Source organism: Hylobates moloch, unplaced genomic scaffold, assembly GCF_009828535.3.
Source record: "Hylobates moloch isolate HMO894 unplaced genomic scaffold, HMol_V3 SCAFFOLD_8, whole genome shotgun sequence".
Classification (NCBI taxonomy): Eukaryota; Metazoa; Chordata; class Mammalia; order Primates; family Hylobatidae; genus Hylobates; species Hylobates moloch.
Genome location: NW_026652283.1, coordinates 53,518,769 through 53,543,411, shown reverse-complemented (window position 1 = coordinate 53,543,411; position 24,643 = coordinate 53,518,769). Strand labels below are relative to the sequence as shown.

General features: G+C 43.9%; 2 protein-coding genes across 4 annotated transcripts in view; one reads left to right on the top strand and one right to left on the bottom strand.

Annotated features, from left to right (window-relative positions):
• The window catches only part of LHX4 (LIM homeobox 4), a 43,538-nt gene extending 35,636 nt beyond the window's left edge, over positions 1-7,902 (top strand). The window contains exons 4-6 of the mRNA XM_032160852.2: positions 4,711-4,865; positions 5,155-5,326; positions 7,508-7,902. Coding sequence (XP_032016743.1) covers positions 4,711-4,865; positions 5,155-5,326; positions 7,508-7,902 — 722 coding nt within the window. The remainder of the gene's footprint in view (positions 1-4,710; positions 4,866-5,154; positions 5,327-7,507) is intronic.
• Positions 7,903-8,440: 538 nt separating this feature from the next.
• The window catches only part of ACBD6 (acyl-CoA binding domain containing 6), a 235,814-nt gene continuing 219,611 nt past the window's right edge, over positions 8,441-24,643 (bottom strand). Inside the window, exons 8-12 of one of the 3 annotated variants that reach the window (XR_004249257.2) lie at positions 21,601-21,849; positions 20,613-20,739; positions 19,092-19,139; positions 14,647-17,596; positions 8,441-8,733 (exon numbers count right to left, since the gene is read on the bottom strand). Coding sequence is in view for 2 of the 3 variants with exons in the window: in XM_032160849.2 (XP_032016740.1) it covers positions 21,695-21,849 (155 nt within the window). In the remaining variant the exon portion in view is untranslated. Of the gene's footprint in view, positions 8,734-14,646; positions 17,597-19,091; positions 19,140-20,612; positions 20,740-21,560; positions 21,850-24,643 lie in introns of those variants that run through there. The other 2 variants (XM_032160849.2, XM_032160850.2) reach the window with 2 other exon arrangements.

The following is a 24,643-nucleotide window of genomic DNA, read 5'->3' as shown; positions in this document are numbered from 1 at the left end:
TCTGCCTGAGGTGCCCTTCTCCTGGCGTCCCACCTGCCCATCCCTCAGAGCCCTACTCATGTACCGCCACCTCTGAGAAGCATCCCGGATCTCCACACTGAGAGTTAATGCTGAACACCTCCCAGGCCATTAGCACTTGCCGGCTTCATGGAATTGTTCATCCAGCCATGGTTCCTGAGGGCCTGCCTGTCTCCGTGGTAGGCTCAGAAGCAGCCAAGAAGGTGGTTGTTACCATGGTCGCGGCCTCCTCCCCTGGGTGGAGGCTGGGGTGCTGAGGGGTGGCTGGGAGCTTGGTCTGTATTGGACACGTGGGGCTGCCGCTTAGTTTTGCACATCAGGGTGCACGTGGACCTCTCAGCAGCCCCTGCCTCAGAGGCCGTCGGTGAGAGCCCAGCACTGGCCTCTGCACACTTCATACATCTTGTATTTCTGTTAATTGTGTTCTGTTCGCCTCTCAGACTGTGGGCTCCTCTAGGGCAGGGGCTCCTGGTGTTTCTGCAGCAAGTGCCCAGTGAGTGCGAGGCAGGACACCACATGCCAGATTCAGGGAGGCTCCATCTCAGCAATATAGCTCCCTCCACCCACTTCAATATAGCTCCCCCCACCCCTTCACCACAACCACTGCAGGGCCACTGCCCATGGTGGCAGCAGGAGCTCTGCATGGTGGAGGCTGAAGTCAGGTCCTGCATTTAGCAGCCACCCCTGGAAAGGCCTAGCTTGGCCTGGCAGCAGCGGCTCTCGCCCTACATGCCATGCTCTGGGCAGCCTGGGGACTTTCCAGGGTAGAGTCCAGAACAACACATTCCCCATGCTCCCCTCACAAAGCCAAGCTGGACACTTTGATTCCTGCAGCCCTACCTCTGGCTTCTTCCTCCCAGATGCACCCACATGGTCGCGGGGTCAGGCCCTGGCTCTGAATTTGGGATTTGGCCAAACCCAACATGATAATCTCAGATGTGTGAACACACAAAACATCAAGTTCCTTGGCCTTTGACTAGAATTTTGAGCAACTCAGGGTGTTACTGTGCAAAAATGGCTCTTGTTGACAGCTCTGGGCTTGATGAGAAAAAAATTAAGCAAAACAATTTTATGTATCTCCTTTTAGATCTTTTCTGGGCCAACACACGTTATACAGATCTCATCAATAATGGAGAAACTGGTTTTTTGTTCAATGAACACAGTACAAAATAAGGGGATTGTGGTGGTGAGGAAGCAGAGGGGATACATAAGGCCCTTTAGGTGAGCCAGCTGGAACTGGGTTTGGCTTTGGTCCATGGCAGGAGTGGGCAGGGCTTCCTGTCTCTTTGAGGACCTTCCCTCCCACCACCCCCACAGCTCTGGCCTTTCAGGGTGGACAGAGGCCTTTGACCTCCTTCCTCCAGAGACCAACCCATCCCAAGGCTCTTTGCCTGCATGTACTAATCTGCTCTGGTTTCTTAAAACTCACTCCATGCTACTGCCTTGAAGTCAGTTGTGATGTCATGGGAGATCCCTTGTCAGGGATGAACCATCACAGCAGATGGACTCACAGATACCAAGACACCTTTGGAAGTCTGGTGCCGTTCATCAGAGATACTAAGATGGCACGACCTCCCCGGCCTGCAGCTTGTTCTCATCAGAGGCCTCATTTGGACTCTGAGCACTCTCAGCTCAGCATCTCCTGACGTTGTGGGTGGTTCGAGAGACAAGAGAAACAAATGTAGATTGGTCAGAATCTGGCTGGGGAGGTGGGAATGACATTGTGGTGCTCACAGTTTTATCGAGGAATATTTGCACCATAGCAGACCTCTGCAGGACGAGGGGAAGATGCTGGACTTGCTGTCAGAAGCTGGCTGGGCATCCCCCACCACAGGGAGGTCTCCTGGCAAGTTGTAGAAGTGGCTGACCCTCGGCTTCTCAGCTGTCTATGGGTGATCATAGCATCTGCCACGTAGGGCTGTTTTCCTGAGGTTTAAATAGGATGAGGCTTGTGAAATGGGATATGAAATAAGAGTGAGACCGACGTGGAAGAGAAGTGCAAACCGGGAGGTGAGGTGTGCTTGAGGTTTTAAAGCAGCTGAATGTTACACAGTATTACTGGCCTGTTCCCCGGGTCCTTTCCTGACCCCACCCCAGCTGTGAGCAAGGCAGGGCTCCTCTGTCCTGGGCAATCGGTGATCCTTGGAGCAGCAGGGACTTCTGTCCACTGCAGAATGCTTGGCTGTCTTTTCAGGTTGTTTTAATTCCTCCTTGCTACTCTCAGCCCTCCTGCAGGCTTACAGTTCCCTCCCATTAGCTAAACAAAGGATCTCAGAGCAGTTACTTGCACCTTAGTGTGAATGATTTTGTTCACTTGTTCCGTCTCCCTGGATATTTGCATTTTCAATATAATGAGGTTGCGTTTTATGCCAGGGACAAGTTCTAGGAGACCCTGCATCATTCAAAACTAACATATTTTAAGACTAATTTTCCCATAGGAATTAATGTAGAGTGTGTGTGTGGGGTGGTATATTCTGAGAGCACATAAATCCATAACCAGTGAAGTGTATCTTTGCCTTAATGCTACTTTTTATTTTCTCAGCATTATCTTGAATACCTTGTGGAACGCTCTCTCCTAAATTAACAGCCCAGGGTATCATGGGCTCCCTTGGCCTTCCTCATAGCGTTTTATCACATTTAACTTCCGTACCAAAGTTATTGATTTTTGGGTACATTTTTCAGCACGAGCACTGCCACTGCTACTTAATGAATACTTGGATGACATTGTTATAGGATATAAAAAAGATTTTAAATTATAATAACAGTGAATGTTAAAATAACAGCATATTAGTTCCCATCATTGCAAGAAGAAAATCTTGTGCGTGTGAGTAGCAGTGCCGAACCAGCGGGCCACCAACCAGGATGACAGGTCTATCCCAGTGGCGCTGCCATTGGGCTGTGGTGAAAAGAATTTATAATTCCGTAGGCTAAGCTATTTTGAAATTAAGTGATTCTCAAGGAATTAAAACATTTTTGGTGATTGCATTATTTCACATTTCTTAATATAAAGATTGTATCCAAGTGCACTATTTCCCATTTGCATAATTCAAAGTTGCATCAGACACTCCCGTGTAGACTATAAATATGCACAGAAGGGACAGACTCCTCAGAATGAAAAGGAAGGCATTTTGGAGGTTCCCCTTCGTCTTTTGGAATGAGTCTCTAAGTAGTGTAGTCTCTGCGGCAGGGGCTCCGGAATCCCTATCCTTTGGGTTCAGGGCTTCTGAGAGGGAGTTGGGCCACAGTAGTTCCGGGATGACAGTGGCCACGTGAGAGAAGAGAACAGCCCGAGGAGAAGGGAAGGCACGGGTGTGTCCCCCCTCACTGTGTGCATGCATGTCCTGGCTGCACAGCTGCTTCATTCCTCTAGTGCCTCCCAAGACCAGGGCAGGCCGTGTTGCCCTCTGGACTTCCAAGGGTGAAGTGAGTTACTGGCCCAAGTCACTCACTCATCAAGAACATTGAAGCCAGGTCTGCTGACTCCAGGGAGAGCCTTGTAGATTGTGAGGACTGAATGCATATAAAGTCCTTAGTCAACACCAGCACATGGTAGGGGCTAAAACATGTTGGCTATTATTGTTTCTGAGAGGGTTTTCTTGAATGGAAAGAAAGGAGAAAAGACAGAGAGGAAGTCAGGAATGTCACAGAGACACTTTCCGGGGTACACAGGTGAGCAAGCACAGAGAGCAGAGCTGCCCAGGCCAGCTGCTGACTTTATTCTTTGTGTCCTCCAGGGGCACGGTGGAGAAAAGGGCAGTAAGCCTAAGTGCTGGGAGAGGAAACAAACCTTTACATTCACCTGTGCTTCCGAACACACCCACGCGCCTCTCTGTACCTGACTCTGAATGGAACAAACCAGACTTTAACTAACAGGAACTTGAGCTTGTTTACTCGAAATCTGTCGAGGACTTTGTGTTGATCAGTCAGTGTGTTGCCCAGAACATTCCTTAGACTAGTTTTCTCATAAAATTTTGACTACAATCCACAGTAAAACTCATTTTACATTTCATCTCAGTACACATATTCATACAATAAAAACTGAAGTTTAATGAAATGATCTTGCCATTCCATTCTCTTCATCTGATTTCCTCTTTTAGTTTTGATCCACTAAGTTGACTTTACAGCCCACGAGTGGGTTCTGACCCATAGCTTAGAAACCTGCTTAGACACTGTTGGGTGTGCAAGCTCACCCCTGGCTGTGAGCCCAGCAATGCCAGGGCAAAGGTGACATGGCTGTGGGGAAATGGGAGACTCCCGATGAGACAGAGGGGAGGGCATCCCGGGTGGCTTTGAACACAGACTTCAACCTGGCTGTTCACCTTCACAGCTCTGGCAAGAACTCATGAGGATGTGAGAGCAGAGTGTCTGTCATGACAGGGACATGTGTGGAATTGGGTACATTCATTCAATCTAATGAGACTTCTGTGCAGCTGGGCTGGCAGGGGAGGGGAGAGGCAGGGAGCTGAGTGGAGAAAGGACTGCTGTCCTCTTTTCAGTGGCTTGGAAAGGCCTGTGGTGCAGGAGTTGGTGCCATGAGAGCGGGGACCTCTCCACTCTGATGTCCCCTGTGCCTCGCACTGTCCTGCCTACAGCAGGCAGGCTTAGGTGCAGAAAGGATGGAAGGAGGGTGTGGGAGGAGGCACAGCTGCTGCATATAGGCCGAAGCCAGTAAGCAGTGGTTTTTCCTTGCAGATGACTCAGAGGCTGGAGCTAAGCGGCCCCGGACCACCATCACAGCCAAGCAGCTGGAGACATTAAAGAATGCATACAAGAACTCCCCCAAGCCTGCCCGGCACGTGAGGGAGCAGCTGTCCTCAGAGACAGGCCTGGACATGAGGGTCGTACAGGTGAGATGCCAGCACTCCTGTGCCCTCCGGGGATCCCAGGCCAGGGGCAGGGATGGAAGGTGTCCTGAGTGACATCAATTCACGGGTGGTTGGGCTCAGGGCCTGACCCCAGGGCTTTTGCGAGAACTGAAGACAGAGTTCTGAGGCCCACCTGGGGAGAGGGGGCGGGGTGCATCGCACTCCCAGACCTGTGCTCCAGTCTGCTTCCAGCCGCTCGCCTTGGGGGTCCTGGGGGCTTTGGGTTTGTGGTGGACGCCCCCTGAGTGTGTCCCTTGTGCTTGTGTGGCAGGTTTGGTTTCAGAACAGAAGGGCCAAAGAGAAACGCCTGAAGAAGGATGCAGGGCGGCACCGCTGGGGGCAGTTCTATAAGAGCGTCAAGAGGAGCCGGGGCGGCAGCAAGCAGGAGAAGGAGAGCTCTGCAGAGGACTGTGGGGTTAGTGACAGTGAGCTGAGCTTCCGAGGTGAGCAGGGCTGGAGGGGCCAGGCCGAGGCCTTAGGAAAGTCCCCTGGGAATCTGTAATCCCTGGCACTCAGGAGGGATCTTTCTTGAGGCCTTGGCAACTCCCTCCTGAACACAGGCTTTTCCTTGAGGCTTGCAGTGAAGGGTGGGGGAAATGGTAGTGGCCCTTTACCATGCGACAGGAGTAGGAAACAAGATTGCTGAGGTCTGGAAGCTGGGATGGGCCAGACCCCGTCCTGTGGCCCCAAGGCCTCCCCTCCCCTCCTGCTGACTGGGGCCTCCCTCATCAGCCCACACAGCTATGAACAGATGATGGGGTCCCAGCCTTGTGCCCCTAGCCCCTCTCCCATCTTTGTCCCCTTTGCTGGAACACTGGCCTACTCCCATAGTCCCCTAGAGCCACCCCTTCCTCCAGTCCCGGTGGTGGGGAGGACATGCTCCGCAGGCTTTTTCCTGGGAAATCAGTACTGTGAGTGCATGTGAGATGGGGAACTGGCTTCACTTCCGAAATCCCTTCCCCCACCACTCACTTCATTCTGTCCCCTGCACACAAGCTTTGCAGCATGCGCTATATTCAAATTCATGCATCAGCAAAATTGTAAATTACTGCATGTTGTGAATCCTCAGGTTGTTTGCAAAGAATCATAACTGTTCTCAGGTACTGAGTTCTCAAATGTGGAAGGTCTTCTGTGGAGGGGGGAAAGGGAAGAGTACTCAACTGGCGAACAGAGGCCTGGTTTCCAGCGCGGCCCTGCCAAATCCATTCGCTTCTCTTGAGCCCCAGTATTCCCAAGAGGAATACCACATCTTTGCCCATCTCACTGCGTTGTGGGGATCAATGAACACAACCAACTGTGGGTGTGCTTGGGGAAAGCCTGGCACATTTGTATACCTGGAAGGCATGATTGTTCCCACAGGGAGCCTGTGGCTCCCGCAGAGGGCCCTGGTCATTCGGGATGACAGGTATAGGCAAAAGGCTAACTCATGGCCATTTGACAGTGGAGTGGAGCCTTCATCTTCCTGCTCCCTTTAAAGAGCATGAGCTCCCCCCACCATGTTTTTTCATAAGGGGAATGGGGGGCAGGCCTCAGAAGGGATGGAGTGTTGAAGTCTAGTCTGGGGAGGCCTTATTTAGGGATTGGTGCATAGGCCCAGGTGGAAATAGAAAAGGAAGTTTATGGGACAGAGGATGGAACAAGTCGTCTGCCAGGACCACGATGCCCTGGGAGGACTGTAGTTCAGTCCAGAGGTCAGCTGAGCCCTAGAGGGCAGCCTCCTCTGAGAACACAGGGGCCGTGAGGCCTTGGGGACAGCTCATGGGACTAATACTCACCTTCTAGGCTTCTTGGCAGGATTGGGAAAGTCACTTAATCTCATCTGGGCTGTTGAAGTCAACACCTAGAACATACTGGATTGTTAAGCTCATTTCTGTTGGGTGCAGGTGGGTCCCTGGGCTGACCTATCATTGGTTTCTCTGGGAATAATTACTCAAAGACTAAAACTGCTCACCTCTGTTGGAGAGATGAATTCTTTCAAGTGGCAAAGATTCCATTAGATCCCCTTAATTAAATTCTTCAAGAAAAAAGAAGGTTCATTTGCCTTAATCAAGTCAATTCTTTGTCCCCAGTGAAGAGCTTATTGAATACAGACAGAAACCAAGTCCTTTGATATTGAACCTCTCTTCCAGATAGACCAGAAGGATTTTGTACAGATATCTAAGAGTGGTCCTCAGCTTCCCTGACCATACGGGCCTGCTTGCTTCCCAACCAACTAAACCAAGCCCTTTCTCAGCTTGAAAGCTTTCAGGATAAATCTTGTCAGCATGTAGTTTCCATTTGTGATGTGGAGACATCTGGCCCACCCAGTCTTAGGCATTCATCCTCCTCAGTGTAGCCAGAGTATTAGTACACGAGCCACAAGGGACCAATGAGCTCACCAAACATTTGTCCATCCTTCTGGGACCTGGGAATTATCTTTGCAGGTGTTTCTTGTTTTTCTCCTTGGCCTGGGTTGGCCTCTGGATGTCAGACTGCCATATTGGTGTGTCTGACCCATGCCTGGCTGCAAGGCAGCTGCCATTCTTGGGCGTCTTTCCTGGTCACGTGTGTTCCTAGGTTGTGAAGAGCAGGGGACCATCAGAGTCCTGGCAGCTGACAATAAATCTCCGTTCTTTTGTCCACAGAGGATCAAATTCTCTCAGAACTTGGCCACACCAATAGGATTTATGGCAACGTGGGGGACGTTACAGGCGGACAGTTAATGAATGGGAGCTTCTCCATGGACGGGACAGGACAATCCTATCAGGACTTGAGGGATGGGAGCCCCTATGGAATCCCCCAGTCTCCATCCTCCATATCGTCCCTGCCATCCCACGCTCCTTTGCTCAATGGGCTGGATTACACGGTGGACAGTAATTTGGGCATCATTGCGCATGCAGGGCAGGGAGTAAGCCAGACGCTGAGAGCCATGGCTGGGGGACCCATCTCTGACATCTCCACAGGAAGCAGTGTAGGCTATCCCGACTTTCCAACTAGCCCAGCCTCTTGGCTCGATGAAATGGATCATCCTCCTTTTTAAACTTCTCTCCTCCCCACCCTACCTGCCCTCCTGGCTTGAGAGAATATCTTCAAGGATCAAAAGAGACTTGCCTTTTAAGGATCGAAAGTACGCCAATGTGAATTTCCATTATTTTCAATGGAAGTCCTCCACTGATTCCTAGAAGGCTGTGAGACCACACTAGGGCGTTGTTTTCCTGGGGAAGCAGTGGGAGAGCAGCCTCATCTCAGAACACAGCACAGGGGGTAATGGCCTAGAGCTCTAGGGACACTGGCTTGTTGCGTTTCTCCCCTCCTGTTCTGCTTAGGGGCTTGGCTGCTCAGTGCTTTGGTAGCACAAGGTGACTGTGATAGGCCCCCTTGGCCTTTGGGAACTTTGCTCCAACTGGTGTGTCTCACACAATGCCTCCCAAAACACTGCTCTCATCAGAACCGAGATTCCTGAGGTAGAGGCCTCACAGCCCTTGAGTAAAATAAAAGTGATTTCTGGACCATCCTTATTGAACCCTATATTTCAAAATGAAAAGATCAGTTATTAAAGGTCAGTGAACACTTTGATGGCCAGTTTGATATTAAAAACATGCCCCCTCCTTTTTTATTTTTGCTGTGAAGATATGAATTCTTTCCTACAAACCAGAGAATATGTGTTTGTTTTGGTTTTTAAGTCCCATCTATATCATTGACTCTGATGGCAAGAGGTGGTTTTCATTGCAGGTGACTGAGGCTGAGCTGAGTAGTCCTGGACCACTGCTGCAGACTGCCTGAGTTGTCCCCTTGGTGCACAGTGTGCCTTCTTCAATTGCTTGTATCATTTATTCCACAAGACAGGCTGTGGGCTATAAAATGAGCAAAACTAAAATGTGGGAAGAACAAAATGACAATCAGTGAACATTTATAGACACATTTGGATTCCAAACCTGCAGTCTGTTCAGCCATATCGGCTGATGCCAGTCTTCCAGAGTTCCCCATCCCTTGTAGGGTGAAATATTTGGAGTCTGTTTTGAAGGAGTTGGTTTAGATGAGCTTGCAAGTCTACCCCTCTGCCTCCTTAATAATGAAAGCTTTCTCTGCTGTCCTAGCTGACTCAATTGGAGGACAGTTTTCGTCATTTCCGGGAACTAGCAATTTTTTTTTGGCCTACCTTGGTTGGGAAGAATAGGGAGCAGCCCTAAAATTGTCCAAAGGGTTCTAAGTGGTCCTTGGGCTGCATCTCTCTGGATTGCTGGCTGGACACCTGCCATGCCTTGGGCTGGAGTCCCATGGTCAGAAAGCCAGAGCTCTCTGGCCAGTGGTGGTGCAGGGACTCCCTGTTGTGCAGATTTGCAGTAGCACATCACTAAGCCTGAGGCCAGGGCAAGGCCAACCCCCACTTTACGAGTTGCCACTCCTGCGACAGACTGCACTGCTGTGGGAAACGCTGTCCTGAATGGTGCTGCAGCTCCCACCCACCTTGTGCACCTATCTACCATCAGGAAGCTCTCCATGTGCAAACTGGAATTTAGCCAGCTGGAATTTATTCCTGTCCCTCTGGGAAGCTGTGGTTTGCTTCTTCTGGCCTCCCATTCTCTTAAATGAGATCAGCAGAGTAGGAAAGGGTGAGAAGGCATTGCCTTTCTATCAATCAATCAATCACATGAAGTGATGGGGCCAGAGACCCTAAGGACCCTTCCTTCTACGAATGGTTGGTCACCTTTTGAGGACTGCAAAGATTTAGGCATGTCAGGCAGCCTAAAGGAAGAATACACAGTTCCTCTTGGACTGCTTCATCTTTTGTAAGCCCTTTTCCAGGACTAAACTAAGTTCAATTAATTAAGTTCTTTAAAACAAACAGTAAATTCCAGGATCAGCCTTTGGGCCACCTCTTCTCTGACCAATTTTATAGTGTACCCTCATTTTTTGGTGTGCTGTACTGGTCATGATTTTTGCTTGAGGAGTCTGCAAACACAGACACTTCTCGAGGTTCCATGTTTATGGATGATGGTGTGTTAAGCCTAGCCAATTCTGTGCTACTGGGAATTCTCCAATTGTGAACATTGGGGTGGGGAGGAAGACACAAATGCCATGTGAGGAAAGGAAAATGCAGTCGTCTTTTTGGAGGATGGCTTTTTAAATACACCCTTCTTAGCAGGCTGCTTAAAATACACAGGAGAAAAGGCTCTGCTGGGCAATGAACCAGTTGAAAATCTGCCCACCCAGATCACTGTTGCAGGTTGACTATTTGGCTTAGCAACTCATGGGATTTCAGAGGCCCTTGAAGTTTTTGGTGAGTATAGTGTGGGGGAGAGCAGGCTTTTTAAAGGCGGTGGGGGGGGCATCCTCCTCTGTGTAGCACTGTTTAAGATCACTGTAAGTTGACCAGTTTTTGTTTCTGTAAGTTAATCATACTAATTCCCAGTTCAACAGTGGAAGGAGAGGCCTTCCTCATTTATACTAATTAATATAATAAATCTCTTGAGGAACTCAGTGAGCAGTTGACGAAGTCAATAGTTCTTTGGCATCAGTAGGGCTGGGTAGCTGGAAAAACCCTTGAGAGCACTGGCCTGAAAACCAGGAGAGCTTTGTTTTCCAGAGCCACCTCCTCAGAAAGCAGCAAACATTGCTGCCTGTTTAGAAGCACAGCCACAGTAGGTCTAAGATTTTAAATCGATATCCCTGCAGGTGGGGTTAGCATTATGGGTGGGCTGGTGCCACTAATGAGCCATTGCATGACAAAACTCTTCTGGGGTTTGGAAATGGAGAAAAGCTGGGCAATCATTACCTTTAGCTTCTCTTAGAGGCACTCCTCTATTGCTTGCAAGTCTATTATGGGGTATAAGGTGCTACATGATAGCTGTTTCCCCCCTCGCTAAAATGACATGGATGAATTTTAAAAATGAAATGAGACCTTCTAGACGCAACCATTATCTGCAGTGCCTGGCTGGTCGACTTTAGAGTAGGAAGCTCTTGAATCCAGGAGCAAATTAGTTAAAACTCCAAGTTCCAGTGGTAACTGGTATAAGCAAAATGGAAACTGAGGGGCTATGGAGGAATCTGTTTGTTGGAACATAATGAAACCATGGAGGAAATACCAGATTTAAGGGCTAAGAAGCTGGCCCGATGGGTAAATCAGTGTTGGGAGTCAGGTTCTTGGCCCTTCAAGGACTTGCTGTGCAACCTCAGGCAAATTCCTGTCAGTCTTTGTGCTTTCTCTTTCTTGTCTCATTTGACAGTTATGAATATAATGTAAAATAAAGATCAACTATCATTGATAACACTGTTCCTGCAAATGAATACTGGGAAACATCAGGGAAAGAGGAAAAAATTAAGACACAAGAAAAGCATTTGGCAGTGTCCTTAAACTTTTGGGGGGCCAGTGTAAAGCATGAAACCTAGTAAGATAATTGGGCCATTAGATCTTCATCATGAAGCTCACTTTGCAAGGAAGTGTAAGAAATCTGTAAAACAAGACATTCCTATCTATCTCAGAAGCTCAAGCTGGTGATTTCCAACTGCCTCTTTACAGGAGGGGGCTCAAGGCTTCTGATGAGCAAAGGCTGTGTGTTGTATGACAGTCCACTCTCTGCACCTACACTCCCACATGCCACGACTCACAACTTGGTTATAACCATGAAAATAATCATACCTCCCCAGCCAGCAGGGTCTGGAAGGCCTGAGGAGGCTCATTTTTAAACATTGCACTTTAAAAATTGGAAACCGTGAGATGAAGAAAAATTCAATTAAGCGGAAATGAGTTTTGTTTTATTGCCTGCTGCTGAAGGGCTCTGGGCATGCTGAAAGCTAAATAAAAAGCACATCACTGGCTCTCTCTTTCTTGGATTGGTCAATTGGCCCTTTTTGCAGTAGTTGCTCCAACTGTTCTAAACACAGTGAGTGACTGGAGCCAAAAAGAGAGAGCTCAGCAAAGTCATCCCATCCACACTCTGCTTGGTAGGACCACACTAAAAGCACAGTTTCACGCTGCTAGCTCTGGTGAGGAGACAGCTGCAGGTTTGGGAGGTGCACCAAGCATTCCTTTGCTTAGGGAGGCAGAGCACAGGTGAACAGAGGAAGGACACCCCCACTCTCATCTGTTGCCCACCAAGAGGCAAGAATCACACCAACTTTCCCACTTGAGGACTGTGTTCGGCCAAACAAGCAGGTTCAGGGCTGCGGGATTCCAGAAGTTGCTCTGAGCTTGCAGTCAGACCTCAAAGCCCCAGATCCCCTCAGCTCTGGATCGTTGCCCTCATCCTTCACAATGTAAATTTTGTACAGTTAAAGAGAAATGAAGTCTCGTTTCCTGGGAGAAAAAAAAAAAAAAAAAAAGGACCCACCCATCCTTATTTATTGCCATGTGACTTTGGAAAACAGAAGCTGGTGCGTTTGTTTGTATATGCCTCCTGTGTGTTGGCATGAGATGTGTACGGTAAAATTATGTAAAATAAATATGGAAATTCTTTAGATGCTGGTGTCTTGCTTTTCATTTGGTTTGCTGGAAGTTTTTTCTCGTGACATAAATAGAATAAAAACTGAGTGATGTGAGGTCCTTTTATCATCAGAAGGAAACCAAATATACAACTCTGAATGCCAGAACTATTATACTTAGAGCCATGAAATACCAGAACTACTCAATAAAGGATTGATTAGAGGAAGTTCCCTGGTTTTTCTAATAGTCATTTCCTGGGCACAATCCTCTGCCCCCAGACTTAGGAAATGAGCCGTAGAAATGTTGACCATATAACTTTTAGTTCCTGTTTGTTCAGTGGCATTTTTAATTTTTTTTGAGACAGTCTTGCTCTGTTGCCCAGGCTGGAGTGCAGTGGTGTGATCTCAGCTCACTGCAACCTCTGTTTCCTGGGTTCAAGGGATTTTCGTGCCTCAGCTTCCAGAGTATGTGGGATTACAGGCATGTGCAAACACGCCTGGCCAATTTTTTGTATTTTTAGTAGAGACGGGGTTTTGCCATGTTGGCCAGGCTGGTCTCGAACTCCTGACCTCAAGTGATCCGCCCACCTGGGCCTCCCAAAGTGCTGGAATTACAGGCGTCAGCCACTATGCCCGGCCTGTCCAGTAGCATTTTAAAAGTCCTTCACACTCATACATTTTTCTTTCTAGAGAATGTATATGCAAGTGTCTATATTTACAGAGGGACAGAAACACCTCATCAGAGTCATCAGGGCTCCTGGACAAACATTTTCTAGGAGAATCTCCATTTAGGTTTTTTTTCTCTGCAGGAGGCTTTATTAGCATGCAGACCCTAAGTTTAGCTGGAATGGAAACAGCAACAGAGACTTTTTCATTACATTAAAAAAAAAAAAAGTCATAGCATTTCTTTACAGCTGGGATTCCACTGTGGAAAAACTACAGCTTCTTTTCCCCATTAGTCATTAGTTTTGTTTGGCTGAAGAGAAGATCCAAAGCAGTGGCATTGTCCAATATGGTAGCTACTAGCCACACATGGCTATTTAAATTTAAATTAGTATTAAATAAAACTAAAAATTTAGTTCCTTACACTAGATACATTTTAGATGCTCAATAGCTTCATGTGACCAGTGGCTACTGTACTTGGACAACACTGATACAGAACAGTTCTATCATTGCAGATGGCTCTATTCGACGGTGCTCATAGAGTCTCGTTAGGGAGAGTGAGCAAGGAAATCTCATTCATCACATGTTTAGCTACTAGTTATCCTGGAATACTTGGTGAAATATTCTGAGACTCCTTAGACAGTGGCAGTGCCAACTTCTCTGCCACCTTATTGTGTGTGTGGCATTTCCCTCTCCCCCTTTGTTTTTTCTCCTTTCCTGGACAGAGAAAACTCAAAAACAAAAAACAAAAAACAAAAAAAAAAAACAAAGCACTACATAGAACAATTTACTTAGGTACAAAGCAGGTTGGGCTCTGGACCCCTGAGTTCTCTAATGCTGCCACCGGGTTGTTGTGACTTAACCTAAGTCCTAGAACTGCTTTGTCCCCTAAAGTCTACCCACTTAAACTGGAAAGTTAGTACCTCCCAGGCAGAATGCCCAGTGGGATTCTTGGAGGGATTAAAGGTCTTTTAGTGGAGACTCCCTCTGCTATCAAGGAGAGTCATGATCCTTTGCCAAAATCATCTCCCGTGGTAAGTGCTTTATCAGGCTGAGAAAGGCAAGAGACCTTACTGGGTTATATACCAAGGAAGGGTGGAGAAGATGAGAAGTTCAAATGGGAGTGAAGATATTGGTAGGGGAATACAGAAGGTGCTGTACACAAGGTCTTTTTTTCTTCACTAGCCCAGTCTCTTGGGTGGTAGTTAGGGAAATTCACAATGTGGCTAGGAAGGGTTCTGTTGCTCCTAAACTTGGTTACTCATTCCTGAGGCACTGGTAATGGGCATGAGAATTTTGGTTAGTTTATGCAGTATATACCATGTTTTTGGGTAGCCTAACTTGTCTTCCATTCTCAGCCCCTCATCATCAGCCTATGTTGCATCTTTGTTTTCAACATACTATCAACTGTTTTGAGTATAGCAGGTTCATTGGACCGCTTCCACTTTATCCTCTAGTGTACACAGCTTCCACCACAATGCTAACCTAGTAATAACTTTTTGGGATTATAAAATGGATGCAGCTCACAAAGGAGAGAAGATCTGGTCCCTCCACAACAACCCCCTTATTTTAGTTTGGCCACTGGAGACTGGCTCCTGAGCAGCCTGATTTTCTTTCTGACAGTGGTTTTCCAAAAAGACAGCTGCTTAAAGAATAAAGGAAAGATATCACTAGCCAGAAAGAAGTAAGCAAGACTCACTCAGGAGAACAAATGGAAGCTCCGCAGTCGGTGTTCCACTGCTTTCCTGTCCTTTCCCCTTGGGCCCAGGATTCTACTCAGCTAAAATCACAAAAGGGAAAAAAGAAATGAAAGGCAAGTCAGTGTGTTGCACATTTTAACTGATGGCTAAACTGGAAATAACATCTTGAGAGGTGATCCTCAATGTATCTGCATGTATTTCCTTAGGTTTTTTTATGTGAGGCACAGTTTAAAAATTGTCCTTTACAGTCTGAAAGTGTGTCCTTTGCCACACTTGCTTAGAAGAATGCTATTTCATTTTTATTCAGAATTCCTGGTGCCTTTCTTCATAAAGTCCCTTTGCCTGGCTGTGCAGGGGAGCACTGATCAAGCTCAATATGGATGATTATTTGGCTCATGACTGCCACAGGGAAGTAAATAGTTCAGCTACTACTGTAGAGAAGTACTGAGTTAGGAGGGAGAAAAAAAAATCGATGTTTATAAAATGGGGCCAAATCATTAGGAAAAGGGAAATTTTATTATCATCCTTCTAAAAGGAGTAATACAAATAAACCACCCAAAACTATTAAATAAAGGTCTTTTAAATGATTAGCTCCTGCCCGGGGAAGAGTATATCACATCCTTTCAGAGAAAGCAGGCATGGGCTTTTGCATGTAACATCTATCTCTTTTGATCTTTTAATTCATTTTCTTCTGTCATTTTTGCCATTGTGATTTCAGGATTTTCCTTTGGAACACTTTCTTTTTGGTGATTTTTCCTTTGGCCATCTCCAAAAACACAAAAATTGAATTTATGTATTACACACAAACTGGTATGTTATTCTGTAACTAAATTGGGCAAGTTACAGGGTGTCCTTGAACTGGTCAGAGCTTACAAGGCTCATAGAGGCTGAGCTGCCTCTAGAGTTGTAGGAGAGGCTTTTTAAAAAAATTTAATGATTTATCTTTCTCTTGCTTGCCAACCCTGGACCAGGATCTCCTGTTGGCTGGGAGGGGTTGGGGATTTGGGAAAGGCTGGGAATTGCTTTCTGCAAGTAAAATATAGACCCAAAAAAGGGGTCTTGGCACACATTTGCAGTTGGAAATAAGCAGTTAAAAAAAAAGAGCGAGAGAGACCATTAAAATGGTAAACAGATTTCAACAGATGGCTTCTGCACAGCAATGGAGAGCCCAGGCAAGGACTTTGGGGTTAAATCTCATATTTTAGTCACCTGGGATTAGCTTATTATTTCAGAAAAACAAACATCCATAAAGTTGACAGCTCCTTCCCCTCCTCTGAAGTGGAATCCTTGAAGGTTGCCTCCTCACTGGCCAGCTGCCTGCAGATAGTGACCTAGGGAATTGAAAGTCACTTTTTCGACACCTGTCAACTGCAGGGCTTAAAGCTGGAGGAATACAATAACTAAGAAACTACATTACTGGTGGGCCAGAACTTCTATACTCAGTATGTGTGTGCTGGCTTTTTGAAAAAAATCATTTTAACATTTAATGCTCCTCAATTAAAGTGATTCCCTGGAGTGGATGCCAAGCTTCGTTTAGAATGCGCATTAACCACTTTCTGTATTGGTAGTTAAAGGCACTGAGGGATTTAAACAGCAATCCACAAGTCTGTTCAGTCAAGGTTTGGCGGAATAAAGCAGATTATAAACAATAATATATGTCTTTCTTTCTTTTTTTTGGAAGGGTTCCAAACTCACAAACGGAGCTAAAGTGCTATAAACATATCCAGGACTAAGCTTTGGGCTCCACAAATGTACTCTATGAAAGCCATGGGCAGAGGAAGTGCTACTTTTTATCCTGTGTGTGTGCATGAGCATGTACTTTCAAAGAGCTTTTTATTACACAAAATGTCCATCAACTGAACTTACCTTCTAAATATTAAAATGGAAACCGAGATTGCTACGCAAATGAGAGGAAAAGTAAATCCTGCTTTTAGTGCGTATGAATTTGTAGCTGCTGCCTAGCACAGTTCATTGGAAGTCACCTGTCGACTCCTTAATGCCCTCATAGTCCCACATGTTCAGCCACTGCATCCAGTAGCATTAGGTTCAAGTGGTGACTTTCCCACCTCTGAGAGAAACCCACCCTGAGTGCCTAGAGCTCCACCATGAGACAAGTGCATGCTGTCGGGCAGCTCCTCCCCTGGTTTTCTCACCTGGTTTTTAACTTCGGTGTTCTATCGTTTAGGAATAAAATTAGCAAAAGATTCTGTCATGCATAGAAACTAGTCTGTAACTTGTGAACACCCTGACCTGGGTTTTAGGACCAGGAATACAAAGGAAGGAATAGTGTCCCCAGAAGTGATTCCAGTACATGCATGCCATAAGAGAGTGAAAAATGTGAAATAATTACATTTGTTTTGTAATTGTGCTAAGAAAAAGTGATACAACAAAACACACGAAAGAAAATTTTGAAGAATTCAAGTATAAAAGAAAAATACAGTTTGAGTATCCCTAATCTGAAAACCAAAATCCTAAATGCTCCAAAACCCAAAACTTTTTCAGCGCTTACATGTCAAAGGAAATTCTCATTGAAGCATTTTGGATTTTGGCCTATTGGATTAGGGATGTTCAACTGGTACGTATATAATGCAAATATTCCAAAATTAAAAAAAAAGAAAAAAACACACAAAAAACCAGAAATCAAGCATTTCGGATAAGGAATAGTCTCCCTGGACTAAGAAATAAGCTGTGAATTCCCAATAACTATACATCATTCATGCGAAGTGATCCATACAAAAGTCATGACAGGAATATTTCAAGGACAAGTGAATAAAGATTAAATAGCTTTACCTGTTCAATCCTCTAGTGTAATGCCAATTAATGCATATTTGAAAATTGACCATACTTGGTGCATAATAAACATTGACTGACAAGCATAAGAAGGAAGCACATTTTTTCTGGAGTCTGATAATCACTATACTTCAATCCAACATCTCTTTGGTGAAGACACTGTGAATGATTACTAAAGTAATTAAAGATACTCAAGGTAAAGTTCCAATAATAATCATAACAACTTTTCAAGTCACATGATTATGAAAGATGGTATTAAGGTCTTCTTTTTTTTTTTGAGAGACGGAGTCTTGCTCTGTCATCCAGGCTGGAGTGCAGTGGCACAATCTCGGCTCATTGTGACCTCTGCCTCCTGAGTTCAAGTGATTCTCCTGCCTTAGCTTCCCAAGTAGCTGGGACTACAGGCATGTGCCACTATGCTCAGCTAATTTTTGTATTTTCTGGTAGAGACGGGGTTTTTCACTTTATGTTGGCCAGGCTGGTCTCAAGCTCCTGACCTCAGGTGATCCGCCCGCCTCAGCCTCCCAAAGTGCTGGAATTACAGGCATGAGCCACCGAGCCCGGCCGATATTAAGGTCTTCATGGTATAAAACGAAAGCTCAGTGTGTATATATAAAATCCACCAAGAGGCCTGATAATGCACCTTTGAGTATGGCTGCTTTTGTTTTTGCTTTTGCTTATCCTGATAACATAGTTCAGAGAAACTTTTGGACTTGATATGAAAGGCCTGGATAATCACCCTGATTTTGAATAAATAAGATCATGTGGCCAAGCCTGGTGGCTCTTGCCTGTAATCCCAGCACTTTGGGAGGCCGAGGCAGGCAGATCACTTAAGACCAGGAGTTCTAGATCAGCCTGGGCAATATAGGGAGAAAAAAAGAAATTATTTGAGCCTCGTGGTGTGCACCTGTGGTCCCAGCTACTTGGGAGGCTGAGGTGGGAGGACTGCTTGAGTCAGGGAAGTCAAGGCTGCAGTGAGCTATAACGGTGCCACTGCACTCCAGCCTAGATGACAAGAGCGAGACCCTGACTCAAAAAGACAAAAAAACCCAAAAAACGGCGTAACTGCTGTTATTTCATTGAATCTAAGATATAATTGATTGTAAGAAACATAAGCTTATGTATCATAAGAAAAAAATGCTGGCAACTGAACTACGATATGCCATTGTTTATAAAAGCTATCCAATTTTGGATATGTTAAAATGAGAACTGCACTCCAGCCTGGGAGACAGAGTGAGACCTTGTCTCAAAAAAAAAGTGAAAATAGGTGCATCTCAGAACTGATCAAATATAATATTGTAACTATGATGAAAACATTTGACTCAAATCACCTTAGGAACTGGGATTTGACATTCACTCATAAATATTTAAACTCAATATTTTCATTACTAAATTGTAGCTGATGGGTTACATACCTATTCTATGATAAATATTTATTTATGAAGGGGAATTTTTAAGGGCTTGAAGTTTGATAAAAGCTTTCATGTTCAACTGAAGCATATATTTGTCTGGACGCTAAACTCTTCTGCAACCCAAGCTCAGCTCTGCTACAATCACACACATTATTCATTAATCTCAGAGATGCTGTAGTGTACATGGAATAATAACCCATAGCCAAGTAGTTAAACTTGGCAGGAAGCTAAGAAATACTTACTTAATAGAAAGGTTCACTGGATTATAGCAACCTTTTAGCTGGAAAATGCTGAAACATTAAAAAAAGATATACTAGATACAATTCCAGATATTATACGTTGGTTGTTACCCTTCTACCTGACAAGCATAAGAGATAATATGTGGCCAGTTGGCTGACTTCTTACATCTTTATTAGAAACATAGTTGTAATAGGTTTAAAAGATTTAGTTTCTGATTGGTAATTCACTACTTTCTATGAGACTTTTCAAGATATCTCATGTAGTATCTTGAGATATCATATAATTAATTCTAAATATACATAATACTGAGAAAAGGGAATGCCATGGGCCTAGAACAGTGTTTTAAGGCACAGGGAGATGATCTATAGATTATTATATGATAGCAAGGTTTCTGAAAATTCAGACACTCATGAATAAAGAATAGAGATTTTGGAAATTGGCTTTAGAATGTATTTGAAAATGTTAAGTTGATGGCTGTTTTTAGTGATAGTTTTGAATATAAATTTGAAATCTTTAAAATAAAATAAAAGATAAGTTATATTCTTTGCTTTAAAACAAATCTATACAGTTTTAGATGTGGCAAAACAGGTAATAAAAAACTTGTCTAAGAAATATCAAGTTCGAATTGCAAAAGAGAGATGAAAAAAGGAATTCCTTAATAGCTTCTTGCTCAAATACCCTGTAAATTAAAAATGAATAAATGGTTTTTGATTTGCTAATGTCTTAAAAAATGCACAAAGTAATATCAATTAAAAACTGCATGCATCATCTTGGTGACTTCACTATAACTAATGTATGTTTCTTAAAACACATTCAATTGGAGTGGAATGTGAAAGACTTAAGCTAAACAGCAGGTTGCTATGTAGCTAGGATTGTGGTGAAAGAACAGACAATGAAGAGAATGTTCTACTAGAATCACAGCATTTCAGTATGTACTAATATGCATATCACTTCCACAGATTAATTAAATTATTTCAAAAATGAATCATCTTGGTGAATGATTTTGGTTTATATCTCAGAAAATAAGAAGTTAAGATAGAAAAATCACAAAATAAACAGCACTAATATGCCTCATTTCTGTTATAGAGGGGCTTGTTCCAAAGAACAGGTTAGCTCATGCTAATGAAAATCTTCACCGTTGAGGACTATACTAAGCAAGTTTATTACTCATTATTTTAATAGTAACAACTGTTAGAAAAATTATCTTTTAAGTGGTTATCTTTGCATCTCAACTCATTTTTTATTTCATTTCTCTTCCTATGTCAACTATCTACTTTCCTTACATAATAGTAAAAGTCAGTGAATTCCCCAGATGGAGCCTTTGGGGCTTACAGGGAAAATGTTGGGAGCCAGTTTCAAGAGTGGCATACCTGGCTGGGCACAGTGGCTCACACCTGTAATCTCAGCACTTTAAGAGGCCTGAAAACTGCTTGAGGCCAGGAGTTTGAGACCATCCTGAGGAACATAGGGAGACCCTATCTGTACAAAAGATACAAAAATTAGTGGGGTGTGGTGGCACGCACCTGTAGTCCCAGCTATCTCAGCTACACAGGAGGCTGAGGTGGGAGGATCCCTTGAGCCTAGGAGGTTGAGGCTGTAGTGAACCATGATCACACCACTGCACTTCAGCCTGGGTGACATAGCGAGACCCTGTCTCAAAAAAAAAAAAAAAAAAAAAAAAAGTGGCATACTGGTCCATCCTTTAAATTAAAATGATAGCATACTTGTCTACATTTTTAATAAAAAACAAAAGCTCTTCTGGTACCCAGAAGTAACTTCACATTAAGATATTGGATAGACCCAAATAGACCTAACAGTTCAGATCTAAGCTTTTTTTTTTTTTTAACAGAGACTGCTGCTACATATGACATGGTCATTATAGACAATTAAAAGAGCCCTAAAGAAACTCCTTTCCTGTTTAGTGAAGGTGAGTTTAAGGAATCTGACCTAACCCTGATGAATCCTCCAGAATCTGTTTCAATCCTAGAGTGAAAACAGAGTATTATTCCAAAATGCCCCAGGGTTTTGAGATTTTCAGTAAATCTAGTTGTTCTGACTTCTACACCCCTTATGTGACAAAATTCTGCTTTCTCCTTTGCTTTCTTTTTCTTAACACCCCTCTTCTTTCCTATCTTCCCAATTCTGTCTGCCAAAAGAATAGACATCTTAGCTGCCTATTCAGACCAGGTGTACAAGATGCTACAAAAGATCATTTGATCTCTACCATGTTGGGATGGCATGAAACTTTCCCTAATGGTTACATTTGCTTCTGTATGTTTTTTTAAAAAGCAGCCATGCTTAATATTGTGAAATATGATCTGTCTCCTCTTCTGCCCATCCTCTAAAGCAGTGATAAATTTCAGAGCATGCTCAGCAGAATTGGATTATATTATGCACAGTACACATGTTCATTACCAAAACTGTACTGCCTAGAATGTATGCAAGAAGAATGAATTGCTGAGACTTCAAAATCCCAGTTCCACAGAACTGATTTTATTAGCCAATACATACCAAAGACGGGCAGAAAAAGAAGTATAATTTCTGTAGTTTTCTTTCATAATGGAAGCCTTATGCTATTACAGACTGCAGTTTTCCAGTCTTTTGATTAAGCCTTGCCAGTTGTGTGCTGCTGCAGCACCAAAGAAACTGTTTTGCAGCCTGTCACCTCCTCTGGCAGGCAGCCATCCTGGTCTCGGAGAGTGGGGTCAGCACCAGACTGGAGCAGCAGCTCTACAATATCCAGAAACTCACAGGCAGAGGCTGAAAGGAAAATTGACAAATATGAAAACAAGTTTACCACGAGACAGAGAAACTCCTCTACTTCAGCAGGAAAGGAAAGTGCTGAGCAATAAGGAATACTGAACAAAGAGCAATGTTACAGTGGCTGAAGGATGATCAGGCCTGGTAATGAGAACTGTGGTATTATGCTAGATTTTCAAGCCTTAGGAAAATCAAATTTACCTTTTTGGTTGTCTAGAAACACACACATAAACACATATATATTCTAAATTGTGAGGCTTTTGGGCTCTAGTCTTTAAGAATGGGATTAAGGAAAAGAATAAAAAATAGTATTTAAGTATCTATTTTACTTTGATCTTTCTCTCAGAATAATGATACATGTGCAGGATATGTCAAAAGGCTAAAAATACTGTAAATGTCAAATAAAATGTTTTGTTTTGTTTTTGAAGAGGGGATAAGTGGGTAACTAACTGAACTTTACAATTTGTAAATTAAAAAAAAAAAGCTGGCCCAGTAATCAGACCATTCTTTTACAGGAACTAAAAAAAAAAAAAAAAAAAAAAGGGGGCACCAATGGGTGTTAACTGATAAGTTCAAGGTATAGGAAGGGGAAAAAAGGGCGTAGAGATATCAAGACTTATAAATATGGTATGGTATTGCCCCAAAATGGACAAACAGACCAGAAACTTAGAACAGAGGGTGATCTATCCTTCTGCACACATATGAAAACTTAATTCATGACAAAGCTGGCAGATCAGTGGGGAAATAAAGACCCAATGATTAGATGGTGTTGAGACAACTGGACTCACTAAAGGCAAAAAGAGGCACCAGATGAAACATAAATGGCAATAAACATATAAAAAGATGAGCATTCCACATTATCAGGGAAATGAAAATTAAAACCAGGAGATACCATTTCATACCCACTAGATTGGTGAAAATTAACTTTGACAATGCCAAGCACTGATAAGGACTGGAGCAGAGAAACCCCTTTAGATGTCAGAGTGTACACCGGTGTTGCTATTTTAGACAACACTAGAGCATTACAGGTTAAACCTAAACACACATATACCCTCCAACCTAGCAATTCTACTTCTAGTTATACACTTTTGCATGTGTTCTCCAGGAGATATTTGCAAGCATGTACACAGCAGCACTGTTCACAACAGACCCCAAATGTAAACAGCCCAAACGCTCATTAATTGCAACATACAGATAAAGTATCGATCACTTGTACAATGAAATCCTATAGAACACTGGAAACTAATGAACTATAGCTTCACACAACATGGGTTTATCTCCAAAACATAATGTTGAAGGGAAAAAAACAAGTGAGAAGAATACATACGATATGATTTCATTTAAACAAAATTTTGAAAACAGGTAAAACTGAAGAATATTATTCAGACATACAAATATGTACTGAAACTACAAAGGAAATCATTAATATAAAATTTGGGATAGTGGTAATCTCTCAAAGATTACCACTAGGGAAGGCCATATGATTTGAGAGGCATGCACAGAAGGCTCAAAGATATTGGTGATGTTCTATTTCTTAAGCTAAGTAGTGGGTACATTTTTAAAAGCTTTGTTTAAGTTCTTCATATACATTTTATATACTCTTTCGTGGCATGATTATCACACAATACAGTGTGTGGGTTTTTGTTGTTGTTCGTTTGTTTTAAGAGAAAGAAAGGGTATGGAGCTGAATTTCACAGACTTTTTGAGACAGGGTCTGGCTCTGTCTCCCAACCTGGAGTGTGCAGTGGCAAGATCATGGCTCACTGTAGCCTTGACCTTCTGGGCTCAAGCAAATCCTCCCACCTCAGCTTCCTGAGTAGTTATAACTATAGGTGTGTGCTACCATGCTTGGCTCTCACTTTGGGAGTCTCACTTTGTTGCCCAGGCTGGTCTCAAACTACTAGGCTCAGGCAATCCTCCCGCCTTGGCTGCCCAAAGTGCTGGGATTACAGGCATACACCACTGCACCCGGCCCTATAGCCATTTTATTGAGCACATACTGTACCAGTTCTGTCAGGAATACAGGTAAAATTCCTGCTATTCAGAATGGATTGTAAATATGTAAACAACCAATTCTAAAACAAAAGAATGAATAAGAACTGTGGCAGAAATACATACACTGCAAAGGCAGGGAGGAAGGAGGAGACTGAGGGATCAGTAAACACTACAAATTGGTAGTAAGATGTAAGATGAGCTTTGAAGGATCGAGCAAAATTTCTGAGAAGGAAAGGCATTGCAGAATGCGAAAATACCACTAGCAGAGGCATGACAAGGAATGCTGGGAGAACTGTCTCTGCTGGCTCAGGGAAGCAGTACAAAGAGTTGAAAGTACAGAGGTTGGATTGAAGTCAAGTTATCTAGGGCCTTGAATCGGCCACACTAAGAAGTCTGAGTTTTGTCAAGTGATCCACAGGCATTTATGAGGAGTGGAGCGGCATAATTTGGCAAGCACTGATCTGATTTCTGTCCCTATAGTTTTGTCTTTTTCCAGAAATAGAAATCATATAGCATATAGTCTTTTGTATGTGGTCTCTTTCACTTAGCACGTTGCTTTTGCAATCCATCCACATTGCTTCAAGTATCAGTTCTTTCCTTTTGATTGCTGAGTAGTATTCTACTCTATGGATGTATGTAGTCATCTGGGCTGCTTCCAATTTTTGGCATTATGAACAGGGATCTTATGAACAGTTGGGTAAAGGTCTTTGTGTGGTCCTGTTTTATGTTTTCACAGCTTGTGGGTAAATAGCTAGAAGTAGAATTGCTGAGTCATATGGCAAGTGAATGTTTAACTTTC